Source organism: Rhizophagus irregularis, chromosome 2 (assembly GCF_026210795.1).
Source record: "Rhizophagus irregularis chromosome 2, complete sequence".
NCBI classification, from domain to species: domain Eukaryota; kingdom Fungi; phylum Glomeromycota; class Glomeromycetes; order Glomerales; family Glomeraceae; genus Rhizophagus; species Rhizophagus irregularis.
Genome location: NC_089430.1, coordinates 2,356,817 through 2,370,144, shown reverse-complemented (window position 1 = coordinate 2,370,144; position 13,328 = coordinate 2,356,817). Strand labels below are relative to the sequence as shown.

Below are 13,328 nucleotides of genomic sequence, written 5' to 3'. Positions count from 1 at the left end.
CCAATGGATCAATACCAACGGTATTAATATACCCTAAAAAGTTATCAATAAAAAGATTAAGATCTTCATCTTCCCGACCATGAAATATGGGGCAGCTATACCAACGGCAGCCATATCGTATTTTGTGGATGGTTGAGAAAAGGTGGAGGAGGGTTTAATTGTCTAATTCAAAACCATTGTACTTGGATACGCAGAGCGGCTATTTGTTGAAAAAGTCGATTCCTAAGACGTCACAATGTTCGAATTCCAAAAAGAACCCGATTATTGGCATATACAAGCCGATTTCGTGCCGCATCACGCTCGCCTATAGCTCTATTACGTTCACCTATAGCTCTATTACGTTCTCCTCTCATAAGATTATATTGCTGCTGAAGACGACGATTAGTCGTCCGCATACCACCAAACTCACGTTCCAATTCAGCCAAATTAGCTTCCAAACCAGTAATAGTATCTTGTACGATATTTAGCTCATCTTGTGTAAGACCTAACAAACCTGTTTGAACCTCGAGTTCATCTTGTAATTCATCGTGTTCTTTTCGAGATCGATCGCGTTCCGCTTTTAATATATCGCGTTCTTCGTATGTTTCTCTACAGTGATGAATTAATAAATTAAGAGCATGTTTAAGACGATGGTTTGCATTTTGTATATCTCGATTAACAACCATGCGATCACTAACAGTTAAAAAATCTGTTAGATCCTTAATTACCGCAACTAATGGTATATTATTCATATCACGCAAATCCCTAGGAGGCGGTCCAGTAGGCTCTGAAGGAGTATAAATTGCAATTGGTGTCGACATCGTATTTAAACTAAGTTAGAATAAAATTCAAATGGATCTTTATGTATACAATTTGGACGAGTACATGACCGACTCGAGACAGGGTAATGAGTTTGCCCCATCATGGCCTTTCCGTCTTGCCGTAGCAGGAAGTTCTGACTCAGGTAAGACAACTATAATCATTAATTTGTTAATGGGAGACAAGAAGGCAAAGGAGGATAACGAAAGGTACATATTATGTGATGCGGAAATTCTAGTTGGCAGATACCTCGATGAACCGAAGTGGGCAGTCATACGTGATTTTTTCAAAGAAGAAGAAATTCTGTTTACCGCAGTATCCCATAGTGAGATTCCAAATGTTAAGGACTTCAACTCCACCCAGGCTACTGTGGTAATCTTCGAGGATTTGATGGATGCACCTAAAAAAACCCAGGATCTCATCACTGGATTTTTTACACACGGGCGTCATAAAAATATCTTGTGTATCTATGTGGCCCAAAGATTCTTTACCATTCCCAAGGCTATTCGTGAAAATGTGAATTATATTTCCCTACATGGAGGTCACGGAAGTTTGACCGATACTAAGAGGATCATCCGCCAGTATACAGAAGAATCAGAGTCACTAGCTCCAGTAATCGATGACCTTACTCTACAACGCGAATTTATAGTATTTGATCTTAGAAGATCCAAGAGCGATCCGTTATCTATTCGGGTTAGATGGGATACTAGTCTCAGTTCGATCTCAGTTCAATCCCCGTTCAATCCGAGTTTGAACCCAGTTCAATCCCCGTTCGATCTGAGTTTGAACCCAGTTCGATCCCTGTTCGATCCGAGTTTGAACCCAGTTCGATCGAAGTTTAGTCCTTATGGCCAGAAAGCCGTAGCTGAAGCAAAAAAGTCCTCCCAGCTAATCGAGTTTGCTCAGGAATATCCATCGCCCAAAGAGAGAAAACACCTCCTCGTATCTGGTGTTATAGCTAAGAACGCAGATACCTGGATTAAGTACGTCTTTCGGGAAGCCTACGGACTATCTGGTAAGACCCTGGGATCAGACTTCCAAAACTTCTTAGCGAAAGTACGGGATAGGACCACGAAGACTGAAATTCCAAAACCTGAGACTGTAAAAGAGTTATTCTCTCGATATGAAGTCCTGAAGTCTAGTCACCCTTTGGATAATAAAAAAATAATAGAAGGCATCGAGGTCCTTTTACAGATCTTTTCTAAGGGCCATATGGACCGTCGAGCATTACGAGTAGAGATCAATAGTATTTTGTAAGAATCTGGTTGCTTTAGCAACCCATCTCGCGAAGTTCTTCTGCAGAAGCCCTAAGAATCATGGCGCTTTTTTTACGTCCTTCGAAGTCAATCTGTAGCATCCTAGCTTTTAACTCAATAGCTCCTAAGGCTCGAGAAGCAAAGTTCTTAGTCATCGGATTTCTTACATGACTTACATAGTTCTCATAGAATGTAGTAAAGGGTTCGTCAATACCATCCGGGTATATATTCCGTAAGAACTGATATAAGGCAATTTCCCCACTGTCACATCCAATAGCTATAAGCTGTTCAAGAAGCCACTTCCTAGTATCCTCATATGAATCTCCGTCCATAATTTTCATATCCAGTCTTTGTGTGAATAATTGCGTAAAATCTGCATTACTTGCCTGACGGATAATCTGGACCAACTTATCCCTGGCAAGTCCCAAGGCTTGTAAAGGTTCACTCTCGTCACCAATCTTTTTTATAATCTGTCTATACAACACGCTGGATAATCCTCTATATGCCGCTTTCGCAGAGAATACTCCACAGTTCTGACACTGGTTTATTACGATTAATGTTGACATGGCTATTTTTCTTTGATTATTCGCTCACTTAGTATCCTTCACAATCTTTTTTATATATTGTTATCTTTAAATACCTGTCATTTGTAGAAAAAAAAATCACTGGCATTAAGGGATCAACCGTTGGAAAGACCGGAGGACCGGAGGACTGACCATTAGGAAGCGCAGTCCTTGCACAACTTGTTCGTTAAGTCACTTGGGCTTACAGGCATGAGACATTCCCTACACAACTCAATATTAAGCTCTGCAAGTCTCGGGGCATAATCCTCCAAAGTTCGTGGACGACCGGAAGGACCAGAGGAAGGTGTCCCGTTAGTCGTATCCTGCTGTAAGATAAAATCATCATATTCATATTGGTCAGCCTGAATAGCGGCCCTGATTTGTTGTATAACATTGAAAGTTAACCGCTGGCTATCAAGATTTTCCTCATTATAGCGTGTTTCATTGATGATTTTTTCTATAAGCTCCTCCTCTTCATAACGAACAAGGTAGTAGTCTTCAACTACCTCGTAGTCACTCTCAACCAGTCTATGATACGTTCTAGTACCGTGTTGAATATAGCGTCCTGTATCTGTATTTAAATATACAGGTTGTTCCTGAGGTGGAGGTGGTGCGGTTTGTCTACGGACAAGGCTTCCATCGATATAATCATGGGATTCCATAACTATTCGATTAAAGGTATCTCCACCAACACGGATTGGACGTCCGGTTATAGGATTAGTTATATAAGTGTAAGACATGTCTTTTTTCTGTATGTGTCTACATACCTAATTGTTATCTTCAATTTACAATAACCAAGTGACATCGTCATCAGTCCTTATCAAGGCAAACATGGCATAGTAGCCTTTATCTTTATTAAATTTATTTAACGAACTTACAAAAATAAAATAAAATTTTCAAAGTACAAAAAAGAAAAATAAAATTAACTAAAAACAAAACTATATAGTCTTCAAAACAGTAATAAAGCTATAAAATTAATTCGAAAAGGAAAAAATCGCATAACACTAAAACTATCCTGATCCCCCGCCTAGATATATTCCAACCTAAGAAGAAGCAACTATGCAAACAAACCAACGAACAATGCGCCCATTATTAAAATCGACACACCACCCTGCTAAAGCTGTTAGTAAGTTGCACCGTTAGACGACCCATAAAACCCGAATAGTGATTAAACCAAGGCAAACCATATTTCATCGAGTTCTTCAAATAATCAACGTCGGAGTCACGTGCGGCGTCAGAAAGGGTCGGAGGAGGTAAAGTAGAGAAAGGTAAGTACGTAGACTTTGGCAAATTAGAAGGCCGAGAAAGTTTAAGTTTTTGAGTGATATTCATCGCGTCTTCCCATTTAGATTTATCATAGGAACGCGGTAGCCAAATTCGTTTTTTGATCTTTTGGATAAAATGATTGTGGATGGCAGAGATAACCTTCATCGCAGAGTTACGTGGAATAGAAAGTTCTTCAAAAAATTCAACAAAGGATTTCGGAAGGCAGCCACGGACAAGACTATATAAAGCCCAATTTGAAGAAGAAAAGGACCAACAAGGAAAAGAAATAAATTTGTTAATAATTAAAGAGGGATCTTTTTAAATAAGATCACCAGCTTCTTGGAGTTTGTTGATAAAGTGTTTTTGATAGGCAAAGAGAATCTGTTCCATAGCGAATCGTCTACATTTGCACGTGAATAAGTGCATGAAGTCTTCCTTGGAGTTGAGACATGAACGACATGATAAAATGTCGATATACAAGTCCGGACGAATTCTTTTAAGACGTTCAAGAGTGGGTAAGTCTTCCAAAAAGAGTTTGAATTTGAATGTGCGATGAGAGGAAGCATGAGCGCGAGTAAAAGAGGCATCATGTTGAGGTTCAGAGTTCAATAAGAACCAGGTAAGATCCCAGTCAATTATGAAATCTGAAATGGAAGACAAAGTTAAAGTAAAGTTAAAACGTGATAAACACGTTAATCTATGCATCTACAACATCTGCGAATATTGCTTGAATAGGCGTCGAGGGTTGGATTCGCATAAAATATCATCATATTTTAATAAGAAATCATGAGGAGATACTTGATCCAGATCAAAAAGAAGAATGGCTGAGGAAGAAGTATGCGCAGAATTAGCCAAAGAGTCTGCGTGGTCATTGTAGAAATTACCAGAGTGACCTTTCACTTTAACAGCTGTGACCGATAAAGATTTGGATGAAATAAGATGCTCAATAATAGCCCAGAGTTCATAATTGGTAGTTTTGTAATAAAGCCTACTATTGGAATAAGAAAAAGTAGCGCATAGACGAAGACCATCTATGGCGGATTGAGAGTCAGTATAAATAGTGGCCGTTGAAGAAGGAGGAGTGACTGTAAGAGCAGCATGTATAGCTGCGATTTCAGCTCTTGTAGAAGAAGGCCAATTGTGAATAATTCCATGAGCGTGAGCAGCGATAGATTGGAAAAAACCAGCGCTATCTAGGACTTGAATCCAAGACCAACCCATTGAAACATCGGGAGTGCCAAGGTTAATTAAGGAACCATCGGTATAAAAACAATAATGGTTGTCAGGAGGAGTCGCTAACGGAGAAGCAGCAAAAGCAAAAGGAGTAGCTGAGTCCAAAGAGGGAGGAAGAGAAGGAGAAGGGAAAGTAATCACATCTTCAGGTGAAAAATTAGGTTGAATGTCCAGACGACCATAATATGTTCTTACAGTCTCGTCCAGGTCCGCCCAAGTAAAAGGAGAAGTAATAGTGGTGGTGTCATGTCTAATACGCTTCTGCGTTGTTGGAAGAAGCAAAGATCTAAGAGGGGAAAGTTTTGGGATAATACATAAAGGAGTAACATCTGTTGGATTGCTTTTAGTATGGGTAACCGGTACATGTTTAGAACAAATAGGACAAGGAGTGAGCGTGTTAACATCATTAGGTCGAGTCACACAATCAGAAGTCCAATGGACAATCTTGCAGGAATATTGCTGTTTACTGAGCTGTTTTCCAAAAAGAGGAGAGCCATCATCATCCAAAGTTATGATCCATTTCATGGATTTTCGAGAGGAACCAAAGGCGGGAACCAAGTCGATATTGGAAGGAATAGCATCAGAAGAGAACCGATCCAAAAGGAGAGAGTTGGAACCTGGAACAGTGACGCATTGGTGAATGTTATTGAACTATTTGTGTGGGAGGACACGATGACCTTTCCTGCTCGATAAATTGGATAGATAAACGTTCCAAGTAATCATATGGGTTCCTTGAGGCGTAATAAATTGTGATAGGTAATAAAGTTGCAAACTTCTAAGACGTCGGAAGTAAGATATAAAAATTTTTGGAGTCATAACGTCAAATAGGGGTGTATAACCATCGGGTATAGTAAGGTCAGACAAAGTTGAAAGTCGTGAACGCAACAACTTGAAGGGAGTGGTGGTCAGGAGAGCAATAGTGCAAGCGATATAATCCTGTTTAAAAGCAAAAAGTTTAGACCATATAGTCCAATCTTTAACTAACAATGGGGAAATAGGAATCAAAAAAGAAAATTGAATTAAACGTAATCTATATAAAAATAAATTTTTCATAAAAAGAGAAGAAGAATTAGCTAACAAAAATAAATTAGTTAAATGTGTTTGTGATTGGTGAAAAAATAAATTAATCAATCCCAAGCCTTGAGACAAGAACAGAATAGAATCAGGGAGAACACGTGAGAAATTGGCCTTGTGTTTAATCATGGAACGAATACTGCTAGTTGCCGAAGCACATTCAGGTTCAGAGAAGTGAGTGACTTGCATACGATATTCCAATTTTGGAATAAGAACGGTGTTGTGTAGGTAAACAATTTGTTTTGCAGATAATTTGGCAGGGCGAACGGTAGCAGCAAAGGAATTACATTCACGAGAAACTTGTTTCCTGACAAAATCGCGAGATCCAGCGACATTGAACCAGACGTCCAGAAAGCGGAAAGAGCTATTCATGGAGATAGGCACAATAGAAATGGAAGGAACATAGTTCAGTTCAGATAATTGCAAGTCAAACACGACTGGAGAAGGCGAAGAAACTGAAGTGGGAGGCAACGAATTAGTAATTAAAACATATTTGTTGTGATTAGCGGAAGTATTATTGATATGATAAAATTCTTCCGTAATAGAGAGCATCGATTCCATTCCAGATTTGGAAGACGAGATTAAAGTAGAATCATCCATAAAGACCAAGTTGTTGATTCGTAATCCATCTGAACTTATCTCAGTCAAGGGATTAGATAAAGAAGGAGCATGAAGTATATACGGATCCATCATTTCATTTTTGAGAACAGTCAATAAAGGGTCTATATATATGACCCAGAGTAAAGGAGAAATAACTTCGCCTTGATCTATACCAATGCGAACACGGTAAGAAGGAGTAGTTCCATGAGCGGTAAAAACGCGATTAGAGCATTTCATAAAAAGGGATAAAATAAACTTAGTAGCAGAAGCAGGAAGTTTAATGCGTTCTAAAGCGAAACGCAGCATCTTGAGATCAACCGAGTCGAAAGCTTTCGAAATATCTTGCGAAAGGATCCAAAGTGGCGAATTGTTGACATGAGCATCATGGATAATAGATTCGAGAACGACAATAGGGTCGCGACAAGAACCACCAGGGAGACCGGCGAAGTTTCCTCCTTTGAGAACATCATTTGAAGCCAAAATGGAAGCGAGACGATTATAAAAAAGTTTGACCAAAGATTTTCTAATTACTTCGAGTAGAGTAATCGGTCTTGTATTTTTGAGTTGACATTTCCACTCGTGAGGTTTGGGGATAGGGAAAACCATAGCCTGGCACCATAAATCAGGGATATCTGCAGTACGAAGACATGATTGGACCAGGATTAAGACCAAAGCAGAGGTGTTAGAACCCAGATGTTTGAGCATCTCATAAGTAATCATAGAAGGACCAGGAGCTTTATCATTAGGCATAGAAGAGACCGTAGACAACCATTCTTCTAAAGTAGGAGCATGTAATAAAGAAATATAAATAGAGGGATCCACATCATTTATAGGGTGATAAGCAAAAGACCATCGTTCAGAGAGAGCTGAAATGTTTTCTGGAGGAGATGATTTTACAGGAACGGAATTCCGGAAGTGGTTGATAACAGCGTCGTCAATATCATGTGGGTCTGTCAATAATTTTGGATGTGTAGGGTGGTCGATAAAAACACGATCCAAGGTAATACTACGTCGAGTTCTTGAGAGAGCTGAGTCAATAAATGAGGAGATGTCAGTATCAAAATTGTTATCCCTATCATCCAATTTAGCACGAATGGAAGAATCTTGAAAATCTTTTTCTTTAAGAAGAAGGAGGCCGTGAAGGGCACTGGAGATAGTCTTTAAAGAATCCAATAAAAATTTAAAATCGTCTTGCCTACAAGTGGATAAAGAAACAGGCAAAATAGGGGGAGAAGGAATAACCTTCTTATAAAGATGAAGAATTTTTTGAAGTCTAATGAAATGAGTGGACCAAGTACTTTCATATCTATTATAATAAGTAGAAGGATATTTTCGCAATAAACGTATCGAATGCAAAAGGCGACTGAGGAAACGATAATGTTGAGTTAAGGCTTCCAAATCTTTGGTCACCGTAGGTGTATGTTGATTTCCAATCGTAATGGAAGGAAGAGAGGCATTAGCAGCTTTCACGATACGAGAATGTAAATATTCGCATTGTTGGTTAATGTGCCATGTTGAAAAGGTTGACGGAGATGCGTCGCATAAAGAATCAGTACGAGCAGAAAAGGATTCCCATTGTTGAGCAGTGACTGAATCAAATTTGAATATGCGACGAGTTCGACATTAAAGTTGTTTAGCACGAGCAACCTTGACAGACGCAACCATGAGTGAATCATCAAAATAAGTGATGATAGGATTGTGATCGGAAGAACAGGTATCTTGTGCGTCAAATATATAGGAGGTGAGAGCAAAGCTTTTTAGCATCGGACAAGACCAAACATAATCTATATAAGTAACTTGGTCATCACGGTAAAAGGTGCCTAAGGAAGCAGAAGCGTTAACAGGAGAAATATCTTCATAACCATGAGATAAAAGGTGATGTAGCAAACGATAAGTTCGTTGAGTAGCAATAGAAGGACGATTAAAATAAATAGGGTAATATGTATCTAAATGCATATTGAAATCGCCACAAATGGCGTGATAAAAATTTTGTTGTTTGGTTTGCACCAATAATTGTAAAAGAATATCAATAGTATCTAATCGTAATTTAGAGTCAGAAATAGGAGGAATGTATATAACAAAAATGCGTAGTTTAACGTTGCCTTTAAAATAAAGATCAACAGATAAAATGCGTGAAGAATGTGAAACAAAATCTTGTACATGAGAAGCAAGGGATTTTTCAATAAAAAGGGAAACACCACCAGTAGATTTGACTTGTTTAGTTTTATCTATATCAGATGAAAAGACAGTATAATTAGAAAGGCGTTTAGATAAGAAATGAATTTGTTTGGGGGTCAAATGGGTATCTACAATACCACCAAAAGAAATATGTTTGATGTTGAAAAAGTTTGAAATTTGTTCAATTTTAACCTGGCTATTATGGCGAAGACCATTAACATTAAAGGATGAGATATTAAAAGAATTAGGGATAGGAGAAGAATTTAAAGTAGTAAATAAAAATTCAGATTCTGAAAAATTATAAATATCTACAAGGTTGGGTGGGTTGCGAACAAACGTATCATAATTAAAATTGTCAGACATTAGAACACAATGATAATAAAGTACGGGGAAAAGGGGTGAGAGATCAGTTATTGCGAAGGAGCTGAAGCTCGATCGGAGGGAGGACCACCAAGAGAAGCAATAAAACCTTGGATGGAACCGGTGAGCGATTGCAAAGTATCTTTAATCGCTTTTTGATCTTGAATAACTGAGTTCAATTCGTCTTGCGGGGAAGGGTTAGAAGTAGAAGCGGGAGCAGAGTGCGGAGCTTTGTTGGATGCAGATTTAGGGGAGGAGGGTTTTATAGGACCAGAAGATAAGGCAGCATTGGGATGCTGTATTAAAGTGCCAGTGGTTTCAGGAGGGTCTTCTTCCATTCGGTCAGGTTCAGAATTAAAGACAGGTGCAGAGGGAGGATTAATGCCTAGATGGGCTTCTATAGCAGAAAGTCGCTGGTTGTTAAGTTCAAGGGATGAGATGCGGGATTCCACATGAGCAACATCTAGCTGGAGGGTCTTCAAAACATTTAGAATGTCGAGAGCGGCCTCAAAAGCAGTAGAGGAATTTGGATCAGGGAGCAGAGCATGAGCATTGGATGAAAAAGAAACAGATCTATCTTTGCCTTTTCGGTTGTTAGAAGGTGTTCATCCATGAGCAGTTGAGGAGGAGTGAGCTGAACCAGAGGAGGAGGGTTTAGTATTGTTATTGTTATTACCATTATTATTAGAGCTATTGGAATTGGAATTAGAACGGTGAGCAGAGGCAGAACGATCCCGGGATTTAGAACGAGATCGAGAACAAGAATTATTACGCGGCGTTCTTTGTTGAGTGGGTCTTTGGCCAATGTTGAAACGTTCTTTAAGAGCAGCAACAGAATCACATGTACGTGAGCGACCACGGCGTTGATTAAGCGGACAGGAGGTAGGAGCACAACCGAGTTTACCACATCGGTGGCAAAGAGCTTTCGAATCGTTGGATGTACCCCATCGAAGAGTGCGACCTTGGAAACCAATAGTTTGCTCCATAGCGGCATCCATTGTTTCTTGTGAGTTGAAGGTAACATAAGCCCAAGGTTTGGGTTTATATGAATTTAAGGAAAGGGGAATATTAATAGCTTTTGCTCCATGTTCTTTAACCAAAGGAGCGAGATGGATATCTTTAGTATTAGCGGGAAGTCCAGAGAGAATTGCCACAAACGCTCTTTGAGCAGCTTTTTGATCTAAAGAGTAATGACAGGGGATGACACGTAAACAAGTGGAAAAGCAGTAAACTGCCCATTGTGTTGTAAAACGGAAGATCGCATCGGCGTGGTCATAGACGATACGGGCTTGTTGCATCTTAGCACCTTTCCTAGAATAAAGATGGAGGGCAAGTAAGTTGCCGAATTTCTTGAAGTAAGATTGGAGTTGAAGTTTAGTAATGAAGAATGGTATATCCGTGACTTGAATGGCACAGAGGTCTTCATCAGATCGGAGTTGTTTGGGATCGTACAGGTGGAATTGTAGGTCCAGAAAATCTGGGTGTGTACTACCAACACACAAGTCACGAGCCTCCGCAGTGTGAAAATGAATAATAAGACGTTTAGCGTCCCTGAACCAGTCATACGAGCCTGACCGGTATACGATTCATAAGTTTCTAAAAATAAATTGTTGACAGCTTCAATAATTGCCTTATTAGTTTTAAGTTTCTCAAGAGTTTGGGGAGCGGAGTTGGGCGCAGCCGCAGCCAGGAAATCTTGACGATTAATGGTAATGGTGGGGGAGGGATCAACAGCCTGATCGGGTGATGAATCATCATTTACATCCATATTAGGGGACGTGTTAGGGGATGAGTTATTTTCTTTGTTACGAGGTGCATGAATCGACGCGTTAGCTTCAGAGGACGCGTCTTGGCCAGGCGCAGTGGGCGCAGCAGAATTTTTCAGGGTAGAAGCATGAGTATTTTCTTGGGCAGTGCTGCGGGAATTATTTTGTTGAGGAATAGTGGTCAAAGTTGAACCAACTAAACCACCGTCAGCCGGCGCGTCGGCAACGAAATCTTCATAGTTTTCATCTATGGAGTCTTTTGTAATAATACGGGAACGTTTTTGAGAAGCGTTATCACTAACAGAATCAGAGTTGTCAGGGAGTTGTTTTTTATTATTTTTCTTTTCTTGAGGAGCAGCCTTATTACTATTAGGATTATAACTGCCGCCACCTCTTCTAGCAAGGTTTCTAGACATGTTAGAAGGTATGAGTTAGGTAAAATATAAGAGTTGTTAGTACGAAGATATAAAATTTTCTTTCCGAAAATTTTTTATCAGTCCTTATCAAGGTAAACATAGCATGAGCTTGAATTTTATTAATTAATGCTGAAGTAACTTTAGAGAAACACAGAGTGATCTAAAAAGTACCGCAACAAGTGCAGAACTAATAGAAAAACAAAGAACAAATAATCTTCCGAAATTACAAATAAGAAAAGCTAAGATTAAAAACCCCACCCTCTCTATATAAATAACTACGGCTACTCCCCCAAATATATCTCAAAATGAGTAAAGTCGACTATGCTATACGTAACCCATCTAGCGCCGTACCCACTCCTAGAATCGGTAAAGAACCTCCGAGCTACCATTAGCACTATCAAAAACGCCTAAAATTCAATTTCCCCTATTTGACTACATACTATGGATAACAAACCTATTTCACTAAGACCTCCAGGAACTTTTTAGTGTCGTGCAGTCCAGCCGATGGGGAACTTTTTAGTGTCGTGCAATCCCTGAAGGGACACCCACCACATTTCGAACGATCCCAAACGGTGGACACCCACCTCATTGCGAACAATCCATCGACCTAAGATCTACCTAGATAAGTCAATCCAATGATAGTCCATCATGTGACCACCTTGATCGGCATACTACAAAAACTGCGGTACCCAACCTGTCACCCCCTTATCACCCCAATGATGATCGATTTTAAAATTGTAACACCAAGCCACCATGACGATCAAATTTTCCAGTATCCCCCCACCCCCCAAAGAAAATAAGGTTACACCAAAAAAAATGACCAAGAAAAACAAAAAGCAAAAAATAAAGACATAAACCTCAGGAAAACTCGAAGTGCAATGAGAAAAACCTGAGTAAAATTCACCAAACATACATCTCAACTCCGTCTCCTTATTTTAGAAGACTAACTCCCCAGTTAACAACATCAACTAGCAAGAAATACGTTGGTCAGGAGCTCCTTCCAAGAAATACCGGTCCGGCCTGCGAACCACTTGGCCAGTTAGACTTTAAAGGCGTAGAAACCAAGACGCACTACTTTTCAACCTTTCAGAAAGCCCAGTGGAACGTTCGTATGGAACTGCCATTTTACAGTATTATTGGTAACTCCAAGACTCATGATAACGGTCCTAACTCAATATAAGCCGTAAGGAGTTCGGGCGAAACTAAAGACCTCAGTAATAACTTCATATAACGTCGAAAAGTCCTTTTACTATCACTCAAGGCAAAAAATCCTCATATTTTTCATCCATAACTTCATGGGAAAAAATGGGCAGAGCCCAACGGGGGAGAAAGTATGATCATCATCAGTCCTTATCAAGGCAAATATGGCATAGTAGCCTTTATCTTTATTAAATTTATTTAACGAACTTACAAAAATAAAATAAAATTTTCAAAGTACAAAAAAGAAAAATAAAATTAACTAAAAACAAAACTATATAGTCTCCAAAACAGTAATAAAGCTATAAAATTAATTCAAAGAGAAAAATCGCATAACACTAAAACTATCCTGATCCCCCGCCTAAATATATTTCAACCTAAAAAGAGGCAACTATGCAAACAAACCAACGAACAATGCGCCCATTATTAAAATCGACACACCACCCTGCTAAAGCTGTTAGTAAGTTGCACCGTTAGACGACCCATAAAGCCCGAATAGTGATTAAACCAAGGCAAACCATATTTCATCGAGTTCTTTAAATAATCAACGTCGGAGTCACGTGCGGCGTCGGAAAGGGTCGGAGGAAGTAAAGTCGAGAAAGGTAAGTACGTGGACTTTGG

The 13,328-nt window shown here is 39.4% G+C and overlaps 1 protein-coding gene across 1 annotated transcript; it reads right to left on the bottom strand.

The window, feature by feature from the left end:
- Window positions 1–230: 230 nt before the first annotated feature.
- Window positions 231–800, bottom strand: OCT59_011887 (uncharacterized protein; the record flags this gene model as incomplete). Its single annotated transcript, XM_066134091.1, has 1 exon — window positions 231–800. One exon carries the CDS (start codon window positions 798–800, stop codon window positions 231–233), a length of 570 nt encoding a protein of 189 aa, XP_065989390.1.
- Window positions 801–13,328: the final 12,528 nt, after the last annotated feature.